Below are 22617 nucleotides of genomic sequence, written 5' to 3' on the forward strand. Positions count from 1 at the left end.
GAATGATTGAATTGGCTGAACCATTTGTGAGTGCATTAGTGGCAAGCAGTACTTGGGAGACCCAAATAAATCATTTTTTGAGTTCTATTCAAAATCATTTTAAATGTCATTTATTGTATGTGTATGTGAGTGATATGAAACTTTCAGAAGGGAATTGGAAGTGGAGTCCAAATGTTAAGACTGTCCTTACAAATAAATTGAGAGGTCATATGGAGATAATTACTAAGTGGAAATGTGTTAACAGTAACATGTTGCCCTAAGAATAGGAAAATTATAAAGTTTCTGGCAATTTCTCTTCATGTCTTGTTTATGGCTATGAGCAAATTCATGACATGACATGCGAGTGTTGTTGTGTTCTACTTGCATACACAGCCTTGGCTTGCTAAATCATCCAAAATAGTAATCAAGTATTCATTTGCATGCTTAATGCTTGTCCTTCAGACAGTTCCAGAGTTATGTAAAAATGTGTAAGTAGTATTCTATCCATTTTCACAAGGGTTGATGCGCTATTTGTACACAGCAAAAATGTTTGATATTGGATCATTTATGGTAGTTTTCTTTCATAGTATGGCTCTGCAAGCACACATGCCAATTATGATCTGGCTATCTTGCATAATCAACTCTATCACCACAACAGACTGAGTTACTGTGGCATACTATACTGTGAGAAAAGGTATCCACAGCTCACAGTCATTATAAAAAACCAACAAAGTCTATTATCTGAGAAAGCAAGAGACTACTGCTGCGTCAAGGTTAGGACAAATGGTAGCTGCATATAATTATTTCGCCATCATCATCAATCTGGAAAATATGTCATTATTTTTCTGAAGTATTTTCTGCTCAGAAGGTTTTGTATTTGGTGCATTATTTAATACCTTCAGCAGACAACCAAATACCCTTTTAGTTTCTGAATTAATATTGTTTTTAACTCACACTTTTACAATGGAAGTACTGAGTTAAGTTTTTAACACCACATGAATATTTCAAGCTATAAACATTTATATACAATTGCCTGCATTATATAGTTAAATACAAAATGGGAAATACAGTGCTGAGAGGGGCGATTCAATCCATCACGTATGCTGTTAAAACCTTAAAAGCATAGTGCACTTCTGTTGTTTACAAGTTGTATTTGAATTTTTTTATCCTCTGTTTTGTACTTGTACAAATTTAAAATGGACAGGCCGTAATAAGTGATAACAAGCATCTCTGTGTCCTCAAGTGCATGACCTGGCAAGCTGTTTCAGATAGTGACAGCATTCCACTTCAAAACATATTTAAGTTATTTTTTTTGTAAGAAAAAAAAAAAAAAACCTTCACTTCAAGGGTAAGACTATGGCCAACTTCTCTGTGGGCCAAAAGAGTCATGGGCCACACTTGGCACAAGCAGGGTGTGGGTTTGATTCCACTCCATGGGGTGCATCACTGCACTGATAAGGACTGCCTTAGCTGCCCACAGGCCACAAGCTTTGTTTTATGAAGCTAAATCATTGGCCCCTGCATGGCTGCTGTAAGATCGGCATCTATGACATATCACAATCTTTTACAGGAAAACATTCACTGAAAAATGGATGCAATAACTGAACTTCATTCTCTGTTATGAAAAATAAATATGATGTAAAATAAACAATAATTGTCAGTCTTTGGCTTTCATTGTGCGACTCACTGTTCAGAGTTAGCCTGTCTCTGGCACCAGGCACTTTACCTTATCTGACCTTCTCTTCCCCTGCAAGCCTTTAAGAACTGTTGTCTTTCAACTTAGCTAATAAATCTGATGCTGCCTCCCTGTGAGAAGCATGTACTGATAGTACAGGGTTCAAACAGCAACCTATTAAACAGCCTTCATTAGGCTGTGTATGCAATTAATTTGGTGCCGTAAGTATTCATGTTCCTACACCAGTATCCGTACTTGTAAAAATAAAATAAAAATATAGGGCTTGCAAAATTAGTTTGTACTTTAATGGAACTTTTGTGCTTGTATCATCCAATTGCACTCAATACATGGGCAACAACAGGTGGGAGCAATGGACTTCCAGCCTATTATTATTGCTGCCCTGCAGAATAAATAGAAACGGGCAACGCTCCACAATGTGGAGATGGGAAGATAGAACAATCACAGACAGCCCCAAATATGAAGACCACAGTACAAACACTGTGTGGATCCCTGATGAGGGATAGCATCCCCTCAACAATAAGGAAAAGAAAGATAACAAACAATGCGATGAATAAATAGCAAATTACCATGGCAAAATCTATGCACTATACAATAATTCACACAAAACATTGAATAGTCCTACTGAAGCACCAATGAGTGTAAGGGTAATGACAATAACATGATATCTGGCCTTGATTACGTAGATGCATAATCATTCATTTCTGTTTAATTCAGTAATGCTTCATTGGCATGACCACTGTTAAACAATATGTCTCTGTCTGACACTTTGACATATAACTCATCCGCTCCACATTCCAGGAAAAAATATGCAGTCACGGCTTCTGGCTCTACTGCAGTCACATGTTCTGCTTTCACATCCGTGTAACAGGAGTTCTGTGATGCAAATATTTAATTGGTGTTAAAATGAAAACTTTGCTGTCACAAGAGTTTGGTTTTATTAATTCTAAATATTAGGCTATTTAGTAGGCCATTGGTAAGCCAGAAATTATTGCAGAAGGGTCAAATTTTGTACAGGTGCCACCAGTGGCCAATTCTGTCTTTTCATATGTATTCATTGTATGCCACCTATTTCCACTTTTGTTTTATGAGGACAATAATGTAAAATCACTCATAAAATGTGAAAAACCATTCTGTAGTTCTTATCCAATAAAGCATGTGCTCGTGTACTGCATAGCAAAACTAACCATGGGGGTGTGGCCCCATAGGTAGGTCTACTGCTCAACAGTTACTTGAACAAAAAAAAAAACATATATTTAATCTCAATTCTTGAATCACAAAATAGTTTCCAGCTTGAACTCGCTGTGATGTTCAAGAAAGCAGCAATAGAATTATCTTCGGTATTTGAGGTATTCATCTTTGGCAAAACTTTGTCTGGGCACCGAAGGTAATGAAAAACAATAAATAAAGGGAGTACAAGCTGTAATATTAATCTTTGGCATGGCATTTTAGCAGTTTTAAATACCGTTCATGGAACTGTTGTTAAAGGCAACTTGAAATTCATTCTCTGTAAGGTGTCTGAAATACAAGAGACAATAGAAAACAAGAAACAGTAGACATTGATATCATCAGTGAAGGAAATAAGGTCGTATTTTCGGGTTTATTAAAATTAGCTGTTATTATTATTATTATCATTATTATTGTTTATAATTTAATAATGATAATACATATTAGTAGTAGTTATTATTATTAATAATATTATTATTATTATTGTTATTATTATTATTATTATTATTATTATTATTAATACATACATACATACATACATACGTACAGACGAGCTCGAAGCCATTATTGCAAAATAATCATATATATGGTGCATGCCAAATCGCTGAGCGGGACACGCTTTGTTGAAGTTAATTCAAAATAGTCTACTATGTTCCTTAATAAAAATGATAATAATAATACATACATACATACATACATACATACATACATACATACGTACAGACGAGCTCGAAGCCATTATTGCAAAATAATCATATATATGGTGCATGCCAAATCGCTGAGCGGGACACGCTTTGTAGAAGTTAATTCAAAATAGTCTACTATGTTCCTTGAATCGGTTTGAGTCCTCAGCCTGATCCCAGAGCACGCAGTATGGAGCTGCATACTGACGTTTCATCAACAGTCACGTACTGAAAAGGAACAGAGCCTATTATTACATACTTCACAACACCTTGGGTAGGCAGGACCGTTGGAAGCATCTCGCGCTCTACGCTCGTAGCTCCTCACAGAACTTTGAAAGCCAGATTCTAGTTGCAGCATGTTACACATTCGGCATTCTGTGCCAATAAAACATAACCGCGTAGCATCTATCTAATTTTCGGAACTGTTTCGGAAAACATTTCTAGTCCGCTGATGCAATATTTGCCCCATTGGAATGATGTGGACCTTTCACGACTGTGTTGGATTTGTTTTCGTTTCCAGTTTCTGTATCCAAATTGGATTCTCATTTGAAGGTAATCACAGCTATGTCGTAATGAAATGTTATGTTCTGCACCGCGTGTGTATGCATGTGAAGCGTTTTACGAAGATACACGGGCAGTGGAATTTGATTATATAAACATTTTTAATATAGGTAACCAAGGCTAAATTGTCACGGGAGGAGAAATTGTGACAGTTGAAGCAGATGACAGGTGCAATTAATTAAGTAGCTTGCTACAACTGTTGAGTGAGGGAAGAATACCTCTGATGCAGCTGCGGTGTGTGACATTTGATGTTGTTCTTGTCCATTGGCTGTATGCTCTTCTCATGTTCCATAATTTTATTAGAAAAACAACTTTGTCACAACACCATTGGTATTTTGCGTTTAAAGTAGCTGTTTTCAAGATGCAGTTGCGTTGTGGTTGCAGGACTGCACATATATGTCAGATTATGCTAAAGAACCCTGACATTTCTTTAATGAAACGCGCGTCTGTTTGCTTTGCGCTAGGAGAAAATGAAGACATTGCGTATTTTGTAGTTGTCATTTTTTAGGTTTCCCCCCCATGTAAATAAATTCATGTTTCGAATGTAAAACTTACGAAAATAACACTGTGCGTTGGAATAGACGATTGTTATAAATTGTCTCAGTCAGCCGGAGCGTTACCATTTGACTTTTTGCACAAGACTCTCGCCCGTCTTGTACGTTACCTGTAGACTACCATCAATGGTCTTTAAATAATACCACGCGTGGCATTATCGAAAGCGATATAGACATCTTTATTTCTCATACTCAGCCATACGAACACGTTTGTCCCGAATACAATACTCTGGTTGCACTTTTTAGCCAGCGATTACGTCTCAGAATGGGGGAAACTTCAAAACCAAGTCGTAAATTACAGACTGAAAACATGGTGAGAGAGAGAGAGAGAGAGAGAGAGAGAGAGAGAGAGAGAGAGAGAGAGAGAGAGAGAGAGAGAGAGAGAGAGAGAGAGAGAGAGAGAGAGAGAGAGAGAGAGAGAGAGAGAGAGAGAGAGAGAGAGAGAGAGAGAGAGAGAGAGAGAGAGAGAGAGAGAGAGAGAGAGAGAGATTGTTTAATAATAATTGAAACTGTGTGTTGCTTTCTTTCAGTTGTTATTTTGTCTGGTTTACAGGAAAGTTCACCGATCTACCCTCAAATATAACGGCAAAGGAAGGTCAAAATATTGAAATGGCATGTGCCTTTCAAAGTGGAACATCTTCTGTTTATTTGGAGATTCAGTGGTGGTTCATAAGAGCACCAGAAGAACAAAACACTAGCGAAGAAGACACTGGCACACAGGTACAGAAATGTTTTCGTTCAGTAATAACACAGCACGCCAAAACGGCATTCTCAACCTTCGACCATACTGCTCCATACCTTTCACTTAGAATGGCTGTATCACTGCTTAACGCCTAGCTGTGCAATGCATATGTAAACATGCAAAACACACCGTATTAGCCTTTTAAAGATGGCAATGCCTTAAAACCAATCACCTTAGTTAAAGTTTAGTTTTGTGGAATCATAGTCAACATGCACACTTATTAATTTTCAATGGAATTCTTGAATTATTTGATGCTTTTTAATGGAGGAAATGAAATGAGGGAAGTCTTTCATTGAGAAGACATTTTGTTGTCACTGTCTTTGGAAATTTCATTTAATTTGATTAATTCAAAGTATGGAATAATGTATGATCCCACCAAATCTAGAATCATTTTTCATATTGCATGATGTGGTTGTCCTAGGGAAAAATAATTCTAGAATTCTGGAACACCTTTGGGTGCTCTTTATGTATTACAGATGTCCCAGTCATTCGAAAGGTGAAGCAGTGATCCAGTGCTTTGGTTAATAGCGATAACAAGCTTTTATCATTTCTGCATGTTTTTATCATCTTCAGATTACATATTTTAATTTAAGGATGAATTGTGCATTGTGTCATTTCTAGTAAATAATCATATGTATGCTGATAGTTAAGGTGTTTGGCACAGAACTACAACGATGCACTTTTTTTCACAACCAATAACATTTCTTTGACATTCAAAAATATTCTAAATATGCCTGAACAGAAGGGAATGGTGAAATGAAGAAACTGCAACTTTTTATTTATCATATTATTGCACTTTGCAAAGCAATACCGTCTTTTCTTTTTACCCTAATTTAAAGTGGTGCATTTTCCCAATGGCTCCATACCTATTAAAGCTTCAGGCAGTGCTCTGCAGGTGAATAATCCTGTGATGAGTTACATGTTTTCTGCATCTACCCTGACTGTACTCTATATTCAATGGGAATGCTCAAGTGGGGTTGGACAAGCCGTCATTGCTGTTATCAAACAGAAGGATGCTTCCTTTGATACATGTTTTTTTTTTTTCCCTTCCCCTCAGTAGTATCACATTAGGAAAATGCCTTGCCTTGGAAATTTATATGGCTCTTAAACAGCTTTAGCTGTGTTGCATTTTTTTGACTCATCTTGTCTGTTTCCAAAACTTTGATCCTACGGTGTTTCATATTTGTGGCCATAGCCTTTTGTGCTTCAAGTGGTTTTGTCATTATTTGTACAAATAATATCTAGTGCGAATGAGAAGCGAGTGCATTTACAGGCATCAAAGTACATGGCAGATTAAAGAGGTGGGGAATTAATAGGATTAATAATACAATACAATGCAAAACTGGTGAGCACAGGGTCTTCAGAACAAGAATAGCCTGAAAAGCACTGTCAGAACTAAGAACTGTGTCGAAGAACTACGAGTTGTTGACATCTCACTGTATGGTTACTTGTCCAGGGGATTACGACATCGCTTGCGAACATGACATGGCTACGCTTATCTGGGTATGAAAGGGCTTGATATTCACTCCACAATTATTTTATTGTACATCACAAGCGTAAATGTGCAGAAGTAGCTCTAGCATTGAGCAGTCTTGAGTCCTGATGGAAAATCCAATTTAGATTGAATGTGTGTGGAAAAACACAGATGTTCATGATAATCAAGTATAAGTAGAAGCCCTCTGAGGTTCTTGTAATTTGCTGGCATGTGTAGCTGTAATTATGTCAGATTATATTTGGTTTCTCCTCCCATGGTATATGACCCTTTAAGTTTTCTTCTCCATACAAGGCCCTGCTGTTAGATGTATGTTGTTACAACATTATATGATTGGTCACATATAGTGCAGTCCGTAAGTATTTGGACAGTGACACAATTTGTTATTTTGGCTCTGTACTCCAGCACATTGGATTTGAAACGAAACAATGAAAATGAGGTTAAAGTGCAGACTGTCAGCTCTAATTTGAGTGTATTTACATCCATAGTAGGTGGTCGGTGTAAGAAATACAGCATACTTCATACTTAGTCTCCCCCATTTTAGGGGACCAAAAGTAATTAGACAAATTAACATAATCTTAAATAAAGTCATTATATTTAGGACTTGATTGCAGATCCTCTGCATTTGATCTGAAGTTTGTGACCAATAGACATTACCAGACACTGGGTATCTTTCTGGTGATGCTCTGCCAGGCCTGTACTGCAGCCATCTTCAGTTCCTATTTATGTGGCTTTCAGTCTTGTCTTCAGCTAGTGAAATGCATTTTCAGTTGGGTGTAGATCAGGTTATTTACTTAGCCTGTCAAGATCATTCTGCTTTTTAGTCCTGAAAAACTCCTTTGTTGCTTTAACAGTATGTTTTGGATCATGGTCTTGCTGTAAGATGAAGTTCCATCTAATGAGTTTTAATACATTTAGTTGGATCTGCGAAGTAAGACCTTTCTGTGCATCTCTGAATTCATACTGCTGCTATTGTCAGCAGTGACACCATCAATAAAGACAAGTAAGCCAGTTCCAGTGGCAGCCATACTTGCCCAATCCATAACAACCTCAACCAAACCTAACAGATGAGGTGGAATGCTTTGGATCAATGCTTTGTTACTTTTTTTCTCCACACTTTCCACAAAAAACTTGTACACTTGTTGGAACAGATTATTGTTTTTATATGTGCCAAGTGGAAATATGTAGAGAACACTGTGTATTGTGCTATTTGGTTTTTTAGCAAACTCTAACTTGGCCATTCTGTTCTAGAGGCTTACCTGTGGTTTGCGTTGTGCAGTGAATCTGTATGATAGTTGAAAAGGGGATTTCTGAAGAATTTTAAGTATTCTTTGGTCATCCAGTGCAGTGGTCTTGTGTTGTCTACTAGGTCGTTTGCTATCGCTGAGTTCACCAATGTTTGCTATATGTCTGATAATGGCCTGCTTTACTGGCACTGACACTTGTTTGTTCCTCATATTGAGAGACAACAGCAGCATATTCCAAATGCAAATAACACAAATTGAATCACCTTTAAAACTTTTGGTTTAGCTCTTTTTTGTGTCTTTTTTTATAAACTAATGGTGCACCCAAACACAGCTGGCTACCTGTGAAACACCTGAAACACAAGAAATAGCTGAGCAGCCTATTGTCAAATTACTTTTGGTCTCCTAAAATTGGGGACTGTGTATGAAAAGGGCTGTAATACCTACATGGACCACCTGATATGGATGTACATTCCATCAAATCACACTTACCATCTTTCAGTTTACTGCTGTCAACGAATAGCTTCTCCCACATTTAAACCATACTAGGAAATGAGTTTCTCCCATTGTCTCATGTGTCACACTCACGTTCAAACAAAATTAAAATCCTGTAATGTAAGACTGTTGATATAGAGGTGGTGTGATGCTACAAATAGGTACATGTCGCCAACCATTAAACCTTTTTTAGGAGCACACTGCTGACCCTGGAAGGTATGCAGCAGCAGAAGTAGCTTTGACCCACTTGGCTATTTTCACCAAAATTCTTCAAGCTATTTGTTTAAGTAATTCTGCACTATGTGCAAACACTAACAATTAGGTCCATATGGCAGTGATCTTGTATTCAACATTTTTTAAATTACTACAAGTCAACCATAATTTATGTAGTCACATATATAGATTTAGTGAATATAATCCATTTTATGTTACACTTACAATGAATTTCACAAGGTGCCCTGTATACAATGTGCAAATGTTTACAAAATATACAAATAAATATTCTGCTAGGGCTGCACAGTAAGTACCAGCATCCTGGGTTCCTCACTAGTCATTGCCATTCAAGGACGTGATTTATCTTGGAACCACATTTGTCAAATAGCACAATACACAGTGTTCTCTACATATATTCACTTGGCACATATGTAAACAATAATCTGTTTCAACAAGTATACGTTAAATACGTATATGGGTCACTCCATGTTTAATCAAGAGAATTTTGGTTGTACCCTCTCAGATATCCATGAAAGCTGAAACATACATTTATTATGCTTTGGAATAAATGAGGCACTGCATGCATGTTTGAAATACGTTCTTATACTTGGTTAATTAAAACTGAAATCTGTTGCTGTTACTGCACAGAGGCAAGCTGCCTTTAAATGTACGATATCACAGGATCACCACACTTATTAATGTTGTTCTATTTGGGGGTCTACCAGGAAGCACTGTGTAGGCGTGTCAGCTTCAGGATTGATGAGGAACAAACAGCTAACTTTAAATAAAATAATGAGCAATGTCTCCAAAAATTTAAGTGAGCCAAATGGCAATGTATTGATAGTCAGAGATATGAGAGTAAGTGCTGTGGATGGAAAAAGTGCAGCAGATGCATCAGATAATGGCTGCCATCACTGCAAGAACTGGTGCAGCAGCCTTTCTCTTAGTACTATAAAGTAATACAAGCAGCCATGTTGCCTAATTGATGACAGGTGGCCCTGCACATAGGCAATGAGGAGAATAACAATCGATCAGTTATTAGCACGCTTCAGAATGTTCATGCTCAAATAAGTAAAAGGAAGTCACAACGTCAGCTCAAAATACTAGTTAATACAAAATGAATCCCTGAGATAACAGGACCTTGACACTTATAAAAAAAAATAAAACCAACCTTGAGATAATTATAAAAAAATAATAAACACAACTCTAAAACCACTGTTCGCTTTTCTGAATGTATTATTGTACTCAAACATGAAAGTGGGATAAGTTGTAGTTTAAGAACTGGCTTCAAAAGCAAAGCTGTTTATCATGATATTGAACAGATGTGCAAATCTCAGTGCCGAACCTCCCATAGTTTCCAAGATGTGTCATTGCATAAAGGGAAACAGGAATCACCATTAAAGGCAACACAGTAATTGAAATATGATTGCCTATGAACTACAACATCTTCCTGGAACTCTACAGACTCTGTTTCATTAGAAGCGACATAGAGTATGTTTGTAGTTTAAAGATACAATGCTTGTTTGATAGGAAAATTGTTTCCCTTAATATAATGTCAACAAATACTGTATATAATTGCTAATGCTTGAATATGGATATCTAGCAGACAATCTATCGGAAGCACTGAGAAGCCATTCTCTCCACCTTTAAATTCCGCTTTCACTGCCATAGGGTGAGGTACAATAAATGGCCAGGCCCTGTCCCAGATATTATAAGTAGGGCTCCAATATAAGAATGATGGATCTGAGTCAACTGAATAAATATTATGCCCAGGAGTCGATGAAGCCTCACCGTATTTAATTTCTGACAGAATAGCATCCGTAAATTCTGAAATACGTGAACGAGAAATATTTGCAGTGCTCAAGGTTATCCTCATCAGGCATGAACAGCTTCAGCTTAATTGCTGCAACAGTTGTCCTTATTAAGAGAGCAATTTTCTGTGTTGCGTTATGAAGATGATGATTTTTCCTTCCACGCTTAGTCGAAGGAGAGAATTCAATTCTGTTTCAGGCAGTATTCCTTTTCTATAAACTAATCCTAACAGAGCTGTTTGCTATCACGTCAATTGTAGAGTAAACCTTTCGCTGTTAATTCTGTTTGGTGTGGGATTTCAGGTCGCTAAGTAAAGCAGCGAATATCTTTTGGTGAAACAATGATAATTCATTAAAACTGGAAAAATAATAATTGTAATAGCATTGTGAACATGAAATAAAACCCCAAATTGAATTATCATGAATATAATCTGAAGTGCACTTACAGTGTTTCTGTTTTCAATACGGTCTTGCTATTTAGTGGATGAATGGAATATATGGAAATATTGTTCTTTCATAGAATGAAACCAGATTTCCAGAATTTCTTGAGTTGGGGTGTAGTACATAGTTGGAATATGCAACATTGCTTTTTCAATTTTAACCAATTTAGGCCCCTATTTTAATTTCATGTAAAGCAAAAATTCTAAAGCATAACTGTCTAAAACAGTGTATCCAACTATGCATACTGCATTACTGAGGTATCATAAAAAGGAAAAGGCTATTCGAGGCTATTCTTATTATATTGGAAAAGTGTATATTGCATGTGACATACCAGTAATTCTATGTGGAAAGCAGTTTTTTTCTTGTGTAGAACCTTTTGTTCTTCCCTGTTCATGAAACTGAAAGGAGAAGTGGTCTGTAAAATGATATTAATAGAAATTACTGCAATGTGACATCAGTGGATGCTATCTTTCCCCTCTTTCCCTTTGGCCATTTTTCAAACATTAATTGTGACCTGACATTTTACATGGTTAATTGCAAACCACAGTGCTGCATTCTGAGTGTGGTTTACAGCACTGTGACATTATTGTCATCCATGTGGCACATTCAGATGACCAGATATGCTTGTTGAATGATGTTTGTGCACTCTGGATAGTGTCCAAGATATTTGTTTACACTGTTGATTAGAGGCGGTCACTCTGTTATCCCTGTTTTATCTTTAATCCCTGTTAAATTGTAACAGTTTGCTGATGTGATTTAAAGAGATAGTTTCATTGGACTTTGGAAATCAATAATTAAAAAGTACATACAGAAGCTAAACTATGCTGTACAACCTCAAGGTAATAATGTTTACTGGAGAACTGAGCGATGCACTTCCCTATGCACTCTTGCATCAGTGTAACATCCCCTCTTTCAATGGCACCAAAAACAAGTTCATGCAAATATGTACACAAGTTCTAAAATAGAATGAATGAATTCAGTGGTGTTTGTTTCAGTGAAAATAAGAAATCCATACACACCTGCCTCCTTCACTTCAGCCTTCTGACTGTTATTGCTGTATGGGCCTCATTCACCCGACTGCCAAAGGTAACATTTAGGGTCAATAGGGATGCACAGCCTTGATAACTACTATTGATCTTTGTCTCATTAAAGAGGATATATTTATAATCAACGTAGTGTTTCAGAGACCACAATTTCAAGGTGTTGGTGTTTGCGTACTGGATGTTTGAGACCTTTTTCTTTGCCATGTGACTCTGAAGAATAATGTAGATTGTTTGGCACTTAGGACATACTATACATATCTGGACATACAACAGGAAATAGTTCATTTAATTGGTAATAAGGCACCCAACTCAACAGATTCATCACATTTCACTGTTTTTTTTTTTTGCTGTATGACTGATAAACCAGATAATATAGTCATTGTACATTTCACATGTTGGTGCTGCAAAAATTATCACTAATCACAATTTCCTATTAGGCATGCATAAGCCATGTTGCATGGGCTTAGTGGACACCATAAAATGGAATAGATGTCATGGACTTGTCAGTGAATGGAATATAAATTGAATCCCACAGTGGTCATGTGATCTGCGTAGTTGTGTATGTGTGACCATGGGTGTAAAGCAGAACCATTGGTATGTGTCACCATACAGTCAATATGAGCCTATTTTTATGGCCTGTGGTCATTCTTTCACCAAAAGAATTTCATCATGTCCAAGAAACAGCTGAGCAGCCAATGGTCCTATCACTTTTGCTCCACTAAAATGGGGGCAGGCAATGAATACATTTACATTTAAATGCCTACATGTTTCACTCAATATGTATATAAATACCCACAACGTGGGGTATAAAACTGACAGTCTGCATTTTAACCTCATACTCATGGTTTCATTTCAAATCCAATGTGCTGGGATACAGAGCCAAAACAACAACAACTGGGTCACAGTCCAAATACTTACAGACTGCACTGTACATACAAAAGTGAGTTATTTGTGATTGATTTCCAATCATACAATATTGTGTTTGTAGGAACAAATCCAGATTGAATACAGGGAACATTTGTACTGTATCTTAACAAAATCTAAATGTCGTCTCATGGTCTGGTATTGAATCCAGGCGGCACCAGGTTTGACTGTGGCCACTGCCCCCACAGGGTAATACATAATTGGGGTATGTTGCCCAGGAATGGAGGTAGAGATTCAGCTGGTTGTTTTGACCATATCATTGCTGTCAGACATCCACATAAAGTGTCTACCTCCAACACGTACATGTGCTAGCTCAACATTTGGACTGCAGGGTGAAAAAAAGCTGAGGGTTGACATTGTGTGTTCTGGAGAGAATGTTGGCTGTCAGCACTCCCCAATATGGGCTGCAGCTATATGAGCATGGTGAATATGGTCGGGCATTCCAAACAGGAAAAAAGAGAGGGGGGAAGGGCATGAAACCAATTGTAATATAAAACATCCCCATAACAATAGATTAATATTTCCATTTGAGAGTCATTTTAAATTATTATGTGACTGCATGCCAAAGTAACTGACAGAAAATTATGCTAATAAAACAAATAAATATTTGAATGATTGGTACTGAGAGCAAATGTACCTTTTGTGATTCTGTTGTTCTACTGAGCTGCTTTTCAATGTTAGTGAAGACATTCTTTTTTAATATTTATCCTTTATTGAATTTGCTAATTATAATATTCACTGTAGTGTTAGTCTTAGTGATTTGGAATTAGCTACTTATATTTAGTAGTTATTATTGTGCATAGCACTACAAATGGATATGCATTTCTTGAATTTCCCCTTATAGAATTCTCTCTCCACTTGCTGTCTTTTGGCTCCCATTCAAACCCTACACAGCCATCAGCCAGGGCATCTGGCATCTCCTCCCCATATGCATATACTTCTAGGTCACATCACCTGTCTGGTCTGCCCCTCCCCCCAAAATCCCTGCCCATCTTCCAACACAAACTGAAGACTCACCTCTTCAGATTGCTCCATGGCTCTCCTGATGTCCTTTAGATATCCTTTCTTTTTCTCTTTCTTTCCTTGGGTTTCCTTTTGGATAATGTTACAGGGATATCTGTATATGGGTCATCTCTTTAATCGTACCTTCTTGTTACAATATAAATTGTTTGTTAAATTAAAATTACGCTTGGTAAGTACAAATGCACCTCTGTGCCTACATTTTTGTATTCCTGAGACTAACACTGATGTTCTCCACTACTGTTCGTCACTCTGCGTAAGAGCGTCTGCAAAATGATTTTAATGTAATGCAATTAATTAAATTCCTAATGATTATTATTTAAATGACTTGGATTAAAATTTGGTTAGGTTTACTCGTTTTGTAACAGACACCTTTGTATGAGTACGAGTATTAACATTTTTCAGGTGTGAAACGTATGAATTATTCAAAATCGTCTCATAGCAAAACATCTTATTATCTACTATAAGCAGATGATTGATTTAGTGATGATCAGAACAGTGACATACATCAAAACATCATTTTTTTCCCAGAAAATCATTTCTCCCATGGGCAACTAATTGGGGGAGCAGCTGGTGCACAACAGTTGGTGGTGCCAAGTGTTGCAAATACACTATATCTATGGAATGGCTCCATTACCAAAATGATATTTTTCCAGTTCATGTGGAATAAACTTAAGGATTTTCAGAGACTGCCGAATGTCAGCTGATATTTTTTTTGTTTTTTTGTTGTTTTTTTAACTGAAACAGTTAAAGTATTGAGACTAGTGAAAAATTACTTGCCTAATTCCATTAATGGAAATGAAGATCAAAGCACCCTAGCAGTCAAATCCAGTTCCAAAAGGAATGAAATGGGACCCAGAACACGTTAGAGTTAGAGTGAAGCACCTGGTACTGCATTATGGCTTTGGCTGCAGTGATTGACTCTCCAGTGTCCTACGTGGATAAGAGGAGGAACATAACCATAAAGAGCACAGGGGAAGCCCCAGCGACGCCAGCAGCCATGTCTGATTCAATTAACTGGATCAAAACAGAAACAGCCCGCTTTGAAGATGGTGGGCAGTGGGACTCTACTCACAATTAGAGAGTCATTATAATTTCATCTGCTCCTACTACTAGTGAGGACATTGGAGGAATAGATTTTTTTTTGTTATCCTCCAGGCTATGTATGTGTGTGTACTCCCAAAAATGGAAGAGTTTAAAGTAATTTATTTAACAGTTCTTGAAAGGTACTCCACCTAGAGTTGTGAAATAATATACATTACAGTGATGTTTCAGAGAACTGGCTCATGTTACCTTTTTATTGTTATGCATTTTTGTGATCTTGTTGTGATAGAAATAAACACTTTAGTGAGGTACTGCATAAAGGTTAATGCTGTTCCCAGCAGTAACAGCATTTCTGTGTTTTGGTTTTTCTGAAATGCTGATTTACTGCTTGCCGGATTGTGGTTTGCGATGATGACAGCTACCACAAAGTGGAAACTCCTGCTGTGACCCCTGTGGTTAGAAAAAGGAAAGCGGTGTTTCATCATTGGGCACTCGATTTTCCACACTGATATCATTGGAAACAGCTTACCCAAGTCTGAGCTCAGCTGGAAAACTTGGAATGGGATGGTTTGCATGTCCAGTATATGTGGGGCTGTTGTGCACAGGTTGAATGGTGGTAAACTCAGATGATACCATTTTCACTTTTTTGTGCTGAGCTGTGCTGTTTATGATTGTTTACATGAGGATAAATTAAATTAAGCTTGACCTCATCCTTATTTGGAATTTTAACATTTTGAAATGCATGTTTGCAGAAAGGTGACTTTTTATGTGTATTTTTCTTTATGTTGTTTTTCAGTGAGCTTATTAATATTTTTTTGTGGTTTGTGTATGTCTCACCACAGTGGGCAATTTAGACGTCATTGTACCCAGCCGTGAATCTCAGATTTGTTTGTCATGATCACTGTTAGTGCATTTCTGCTGTTGGAAATGACATGGTAGCTCTTCATTCATTGTAGGATAGTAGCCATGCACTACACACTATAAATATGGCATACATGTGTATAGGCATACATGTACAATGTCAGTGGGTGCTTAGTCATATAAGTAAAAATGTACAACCCCATGTTATCACACTTGAAGAAAATTGATGGTTTCTCTTCCATTCCTAGGCATTTCTTGCCCAAAATACAGTTTTCTCTTGATTTGCTTCACTTTAACTCACATTATAACAAGTAATTAGAATCAGAACACTGGGAAGAGTTAGCAGTTTGGTTTCCTCTGAAGTGGTTGCTGGGTGACAGTGCATGAGTGAGTACCACAGTCTCGGATCGACCAACCCATGTCAGTGCTGACAGGGGTGGAGTAAATTGTATTTTTGTCGCTCAGGGTTCTGTGAGGGATACAGTCAGTAGAGATATAGCATTGCTCATTGCTCCAGTGACTCCTGCTGGCTGTCCAGGTGCCCATGGCTAGCTCTCGGCGTACACATATGATTGGCTCTTCTCCACCCATGACACATTACAATAGCAATGCCAAGGCAACAATACAGTACATTAGGTCGAATTTCCTCGGGTGTAATATTCCATATGGCACTTCATTTTGCATTATTGTATTTACTGTGGAGCATATGCATTGGGAATAATATTTTGATGCAAAACCCCGTTAAACATGTCTGACCATTGCAACTGTGTAGTTTTATTTGTGCTGTTCCATTGATCCATATTTAACAATTGTTATTACTATTTTGTAATTAATTAAATGTCAAAACATTCCAGATTGTTTTACAATGTAAGTACATTTTGCACTCTCAAAGGACAGTCGATCTGTGAGAGCTTGGGTAATCATCCTTCTCAGCTCTCTATAATCTACTGAATTGAAGATCTGAGACTGCTGAAATTCTGTTTAATTGCTCCATTGATCCATGTCCTCTCAATCAACATTTGTACTTAACTTACATAAATTCAAGTGTCAGCTTTTTTCTTCATAAAGACCGTTATCGCTAATCTTGCCAAACTATGTTTATGAAGAAACTACCTTTGTTTTGCATGTCAAATTTGAATCCAGTCCATGGTCTTGTAAGGTACAAGTTTACAAAATATTTTCCATCCTTGATGTAGTATGGTTAACCTGAGACAGTTCATCCTTCTAGGATACTAACTTTTGAGTATTCATACAGCTTTGGAAAAGGAATGAGAGAAGCACTACAGTGCTCCCATGCGAATGGTGCTCATTCTTGAAGGAATGTCAGCTGAAAAGTACATGTCATTCAGGCTCTCTGAGATTTCTCCTTGTTCATGCAACCTCATTCAGTAGTGGATTTCAAACTAGCTACCTTCTCAATGTACAATTGTTTTCTCTTGTACATTCCACACGTTTCTTATTTCTGATATGTTTTAGCTCCAAGGCATGTTTATTGTGTCAGGTACCTGCTTTACCTGTCCATAAGGCTCAACATCTTTTCAGTGTACATAATGACATAATGACAAAACCAAATGTCTAGCGATTTCAAGGACTCATTCCTGATCCTTGGATGAATTGAAAATCATCACTGTTGATGGCAAGTGTGTCGTGCTATAAATACCTTGGAATCTGGCTTGATGATAAGCTTAATTTTAAATTACATATCGATAAATTAATTAAGAAATTGAGAACAAAGTTGGGGTTCTATTTTAGGAATAAATCTTGTTTTAGTTACAAAGTTAAGAGGAGACTCATCACAGCTACTTTTTTACCTGTTTTAGATTATGGAGATGTACTTTATATGCATGCTTCCTCTTCTGCATTACATGCCTTGGATATGGTTTACCATAATGCTTTACATTTCATTACAGGTGCAAAATTTGACAAGTGACAAGTAATTAAATATATGGTAATATGCACTGAAGTAAATGTTGTTGAATGCATATGTTTCTATGATGTATTCAGAATGGACAGATAAATGAATGCTATTTTGTATATTTCAGACAGTTTAGCACATTGTGAAATAAGCTCTGCCAGGCAAAGCAAAATATTTGTAGGGAATAGTGCATGATTTGTAGCATTCCTTGAGTTCTACAGACAAAAAAAAAACAAAAACATACATTACATTGCCCGTTAGATTTTATTATTCATAGACTTCCATTTACATGTGGTTCTTAAACCACATTGTATTTTATAAAGTAAGACAAGCAGACAGAAATGTGAATGTTGTCACAACAGGCTCTGCTTAATGGTGTATCCTGTAGCGTGGAAAAAATGTATGTATTGCAAAAACGTTGGATTCTTTAAAATGGCCTACAAGCAGATACATTCACCTTCATTAGATAGAAGATGTCATTTGAAGCTGCCTGTCAATGATGGAAACCAATTACTGTGAACAGATATCTAGTTTAGTCTGGATGTATCAATCACCCAGAAGTCTGTTGGTTCTTCAACCACTCCATTCTGTCTCCTTCCTTTGATGGCTCTCTGACTCGTATTTAATTGATTATCATCTATGTATTAGTAAGGCACAATAAAGAAGGAGAAAAAAACCTGCACAAGGCACAGCCATGTATAGCATAAACATTTATTCTTTTTTTGACACAGGCCTAACTGTATAGGGCTGTGTAGTATGTGTAGTTCAGGGAAAGCTCAATGTGGGACAGGGTGCTGTCCTATTCCAAGCTCCCAGCTAATTCCAATGTACTGTAACTTGGGCCCTGTTCAGACCTGGCATTAAAATGTGTCTTGGGTGATCCGATCACAAGTGGACAGCTCTAACTGCAGGTGTGAATGCACCCAAGACGCATTGAGATCCGATCACTCAGACAGACCACATTCGAAGGTGGTCTGGGTCGCATATGGCCACATTCTTTTAGCAGTGTGTACACGGATGCGTCCTGGGCCACATTGAAGGACCGCCTAGTCAACTGACGTCCTCTGTGTAAGCGGAAGTACGTACTCATTCACGTGCCAACGGCGTCATATTAAAGTCCGAAACAACAAGAAGAAGCCACAACAACAGGCTAAATTAATTCTGGTGGATGGAGTGCACACGAAACACGCTGTCTGATTTCCATCTGGGCCGAAGAGTCAGTACAACGGAAACTGGATGATTCATATCGCAACCGGGCGATTTGCAAACGGAAATGATGTACGTGTTTATTTGCATATTGAGTGGGGAAGTAAGATCCGATCACAAGTGGTCAGTCGAGACGCAAGTGGAGACGCATTCTGATGCCAGGTGTGAACTGGCATCCATATTGATTAAATCTAGACACAATCTGGATATATCTGGATACAAAGCATAGGTATGAACAGGGCCTTGGAGTCACTTATGAGCATGGTGGTGTTTTTTTTGTTTTGTTTATTTGTTTGTTTTTGTAGGAGTAAACTTTCTCACTATGAAACATCTTGTGTCCCTTGACATACAAATATGAAATACTATTGCATGCCATTGAACTTATTTCTTGTTGAAAAAATAGAAAGTTATTATCTCAATTAGTTTTCAAGTAACACCAGCCTTATAACTGCACAACATCTGATTGAAAGAACTTGCTTACCTGCACCTGTACAAATCCTCATAATGCTACTTGCATGTTAATAAATGCAGATAAAATGATCTGTGGGAAGAAAGCAAGCTATTTCTCAGATTGTATGCTAGTGGGAGCATATGGGAGTAGAGTCATGTATTCAAGGCAGTGCAGCAGAGGAAGAGCCAGCAATCAGTGGATTTAGTTGTGCAGATATGCAGATCCAAGCCTAGTCTATGTTTGTAAAACTGACAGAAAGACATATTTTGTGACATTATGAACATCCTTATCTTATTTAAGGTGCATCATGGCCTTCAGCAAGATGTGATGTATTGTTATCTTAAAGATGCAGCACCTGTCAACCTTTCATACTGCAAATTTAAATACAATTATTTAAGAACTAACATATCATGGAATTATAGATATACTACCAACACTGAGGTATGATTTTCTTATTTGTGATTAAATAACACATACAGTACCACCTTGCATTTCAACATTTTAATGCTGCATATTCTTGTACGGTTTGGTGCATTCCTGGTTATGTTTGGTGCAGTAGTATTCCTGTATGTATCATATTGCAATATCATACCATTAGCATTAATTGCTGATTTTATTGTGTCTCCTCCACGTATATGAATCCAGGTATAAATTCAGCAGAAAGACAAAAGTCTAGATGAAGTATTTGAAAGCATTTGCCCCCTTTCTGACGTCCTCTGTTATTCCATATTTGTCACACTGAATGGCCTCAGAACATTACACAAAAGTAATATTTGACAAAGGGAACATATTTTTGCTAATTATTATTATTTATTTAATGAAAAAAGTTATCAAACACCCATGTGAAAAAAAATAATCGCCCCCGTAGTTATTAAATCAAACAATGTAATTGATAATTAGATTCAGCTGATTGAACACAGCCAGGCTTGAAATGTAACCAGCCCTGTTGAATTTAAGCCTCATTCATATTCCACCTCACCAACAGAGTGAAGTAGTCTCCACAGAGTTTCTACAAGCCCACTATACCACAATCAGTGGGAATTCCAAAAAAAAATAAAAATACCCTGGAAAAGGTTACAAAGCCATTTCTGAGGTTCTGGGACTTCACCAAACCACAGTGAGCATTATGTCCAAATGGAGAACACTTGGAACAGTGGTGAATCTTCACAGGATTGGCCAGCCTGCCAAAATCTTGCCAAGGGCACAACAACGACTCATCCAGAAAGTCAAAAGATCCCAGATGAGATCCCAAATGAGTATTCATTACTCCACAATAAGCAAGAGACTGGGCAAAAATGGGATTCATGGGAGAGTAGCCAGGTGGAAACCACTGCCAACCAAGAGAAACATCAATTCTCATCTCGCATTTGCAATAAGAACAAACAGGATGATCCCCAAGCCTTTTGGGATCATGTTCTAAGGGCAGATGGGTCAGATTTTTGTACGACACAGGTCCCATCATGTCTGGCATAAAGAAAATACAGCATTTCACACTAAGAACATCACAGCAACAGCCAAACATGATGATGTTAATGTGCTTTCTGTACCAGAAAATTTGTGAAGAGAATGACTGCTCATTTGTCCGTGAGCTGAAGGCGAAGCACAAAAACCTACCGATTTGTCTGCAGTAAAGAATAGTGGGCTAAAATTCCTCCACAGCGATGTGAAAGACTGAAAGACTGACAAATTTTAGGAAGAGTTTGGTTGCAGTTATTGCTACGAGGTGGTGCAACCAGGGGGCAGTTACTTTTTCTACATGGGTGATATGGGTATTAACTCAAACTTTTTTTTTTTTTTTATGTGTTTCTGTTTACTCTGGTTCCCTTTGGCTAATATTCCATTTTGTCTAAAAATCAGAAACCATTCAATGTGACAAATATGCTATAATAGAGGAAATCCTTTTTCACAGAACTGTATGTGTGTGAACTCTCATCTACATGAGTCTCCACTGGGAGACTTTTAAATGTAAATTCTCTTTATAACACCCAGTGAAGCACAGCATCTTAGCAATGCACCATATACTTTTACAATGCATGTTAAGTTCAAAGTAGTATAATCTCCCCGAAGCAAATATTACAGAAGCTTTAGTTTGAATACCATGACATAATAATTCAGTTGAACCATTTAATATGCATTGCACATACAGTACAGCACTACTTTCATATAAAATAAGGAATCATGTCAGTTTGTAGGTTCTGTCCATGTATAAAATATGTATAACATTTAGTGTGCAATGCTCAGGATTGTAGGCGTCCCCTAGTAACATCACACTGGCTCAGACTCAATCAGGAGATCATACACAAAAGACCATTTTGGCTATGTTACCTATATTCTTTTGGGTTTAGGCGGTCTCATTTTTCAATAATTCAGTCACCTTAAGACGTCTATTGCCTCAATCGGCATTTTTTTTCCTGTATAAATCCTGTGATTTTAAGAAGCAGATCTACTTGTTGGGAATCGCAGTTCATTACACATATCCGCAGGGCAACAAACAGCTTTTAAACAAAGGAAAACCAAAAAGTGTGTCACACTACTTAATGTTCATTGAGTCATATGTTATTGAATATCACCACCATCCAGAGTAGGTACAGCAGTATTTGTAAGTGGGTTGCTAATTTTGGGGCTTTTCTGTGCAATGAGCGCATGTTTCACAGTCTATTCAAATTGCAATCAACGGTTTTCATGGATCATATGCTGTCCAATTTGACTTTAATGCAAATTCCACAAGCAGGAATAATGCGTACTTTGCGTTTATTGTTCATTGTCAGGCCGGAACCCAGGACCTTCTTGCTGTGAGGCAACCCTTTGCACCACTGTGACACCCCTTCCCTTTTTTATTTTGTTTAATAATAAAATACCTTGTCATTATTTATTAGTTATAGCACAGCACATTTAAAGCAATTTAGCTACAGCTAATGGGAAATTAAGTACGACCCTTGATAAGCATTTAGGCAGTGTTTTAATTCTGATGGAAGAAAATTCAAACAAATGCAAACAAATTTCTCCTATTTGTGAGAT

General features: G+C 37.4%; 1 protein-coding gene across 1 annotated transcript in view; it reads left to right on the plus strand.

Annotated features, from left to right (window-relative positions):
• Positions 1-3770: 3770 nt before the first annotated feature.
• The window catches only part of vstm2a (V-set and transmembrane domain containing 2A), a 32271-nt gene continuing 13424 nt past the window's right edge, over positions 3771-22617 (plus strand). The window contains exons 1-2 of the mRNA XM_035412885.1: positions 3771-4134; positions 5251-5417. Of these exons, the coding sequence (XP_035268776.1) occupies positions 4056-4134; positions 5251-5417 (246 nt within the window). The 5' untranslated portion in view covers positions 3771-4055. The remainder of the gene's footprint in view (positions 4135-5250; positions 5418-22617) is intronic.

This window comes from Anguilla anguilla, chromosome 4 (assembly GCF_013347855.1).
Source record: "Anguilla anguilla isolate fAngAng1 chromosome 4, fAngAng1.pri, whole genome shotgun sequence".
NCBI lineage: Eukaryota > Metazoa > Chordata > Actinopteri > Anguilliformes > Anguillidae > Anguilla > Anguilla anguilla.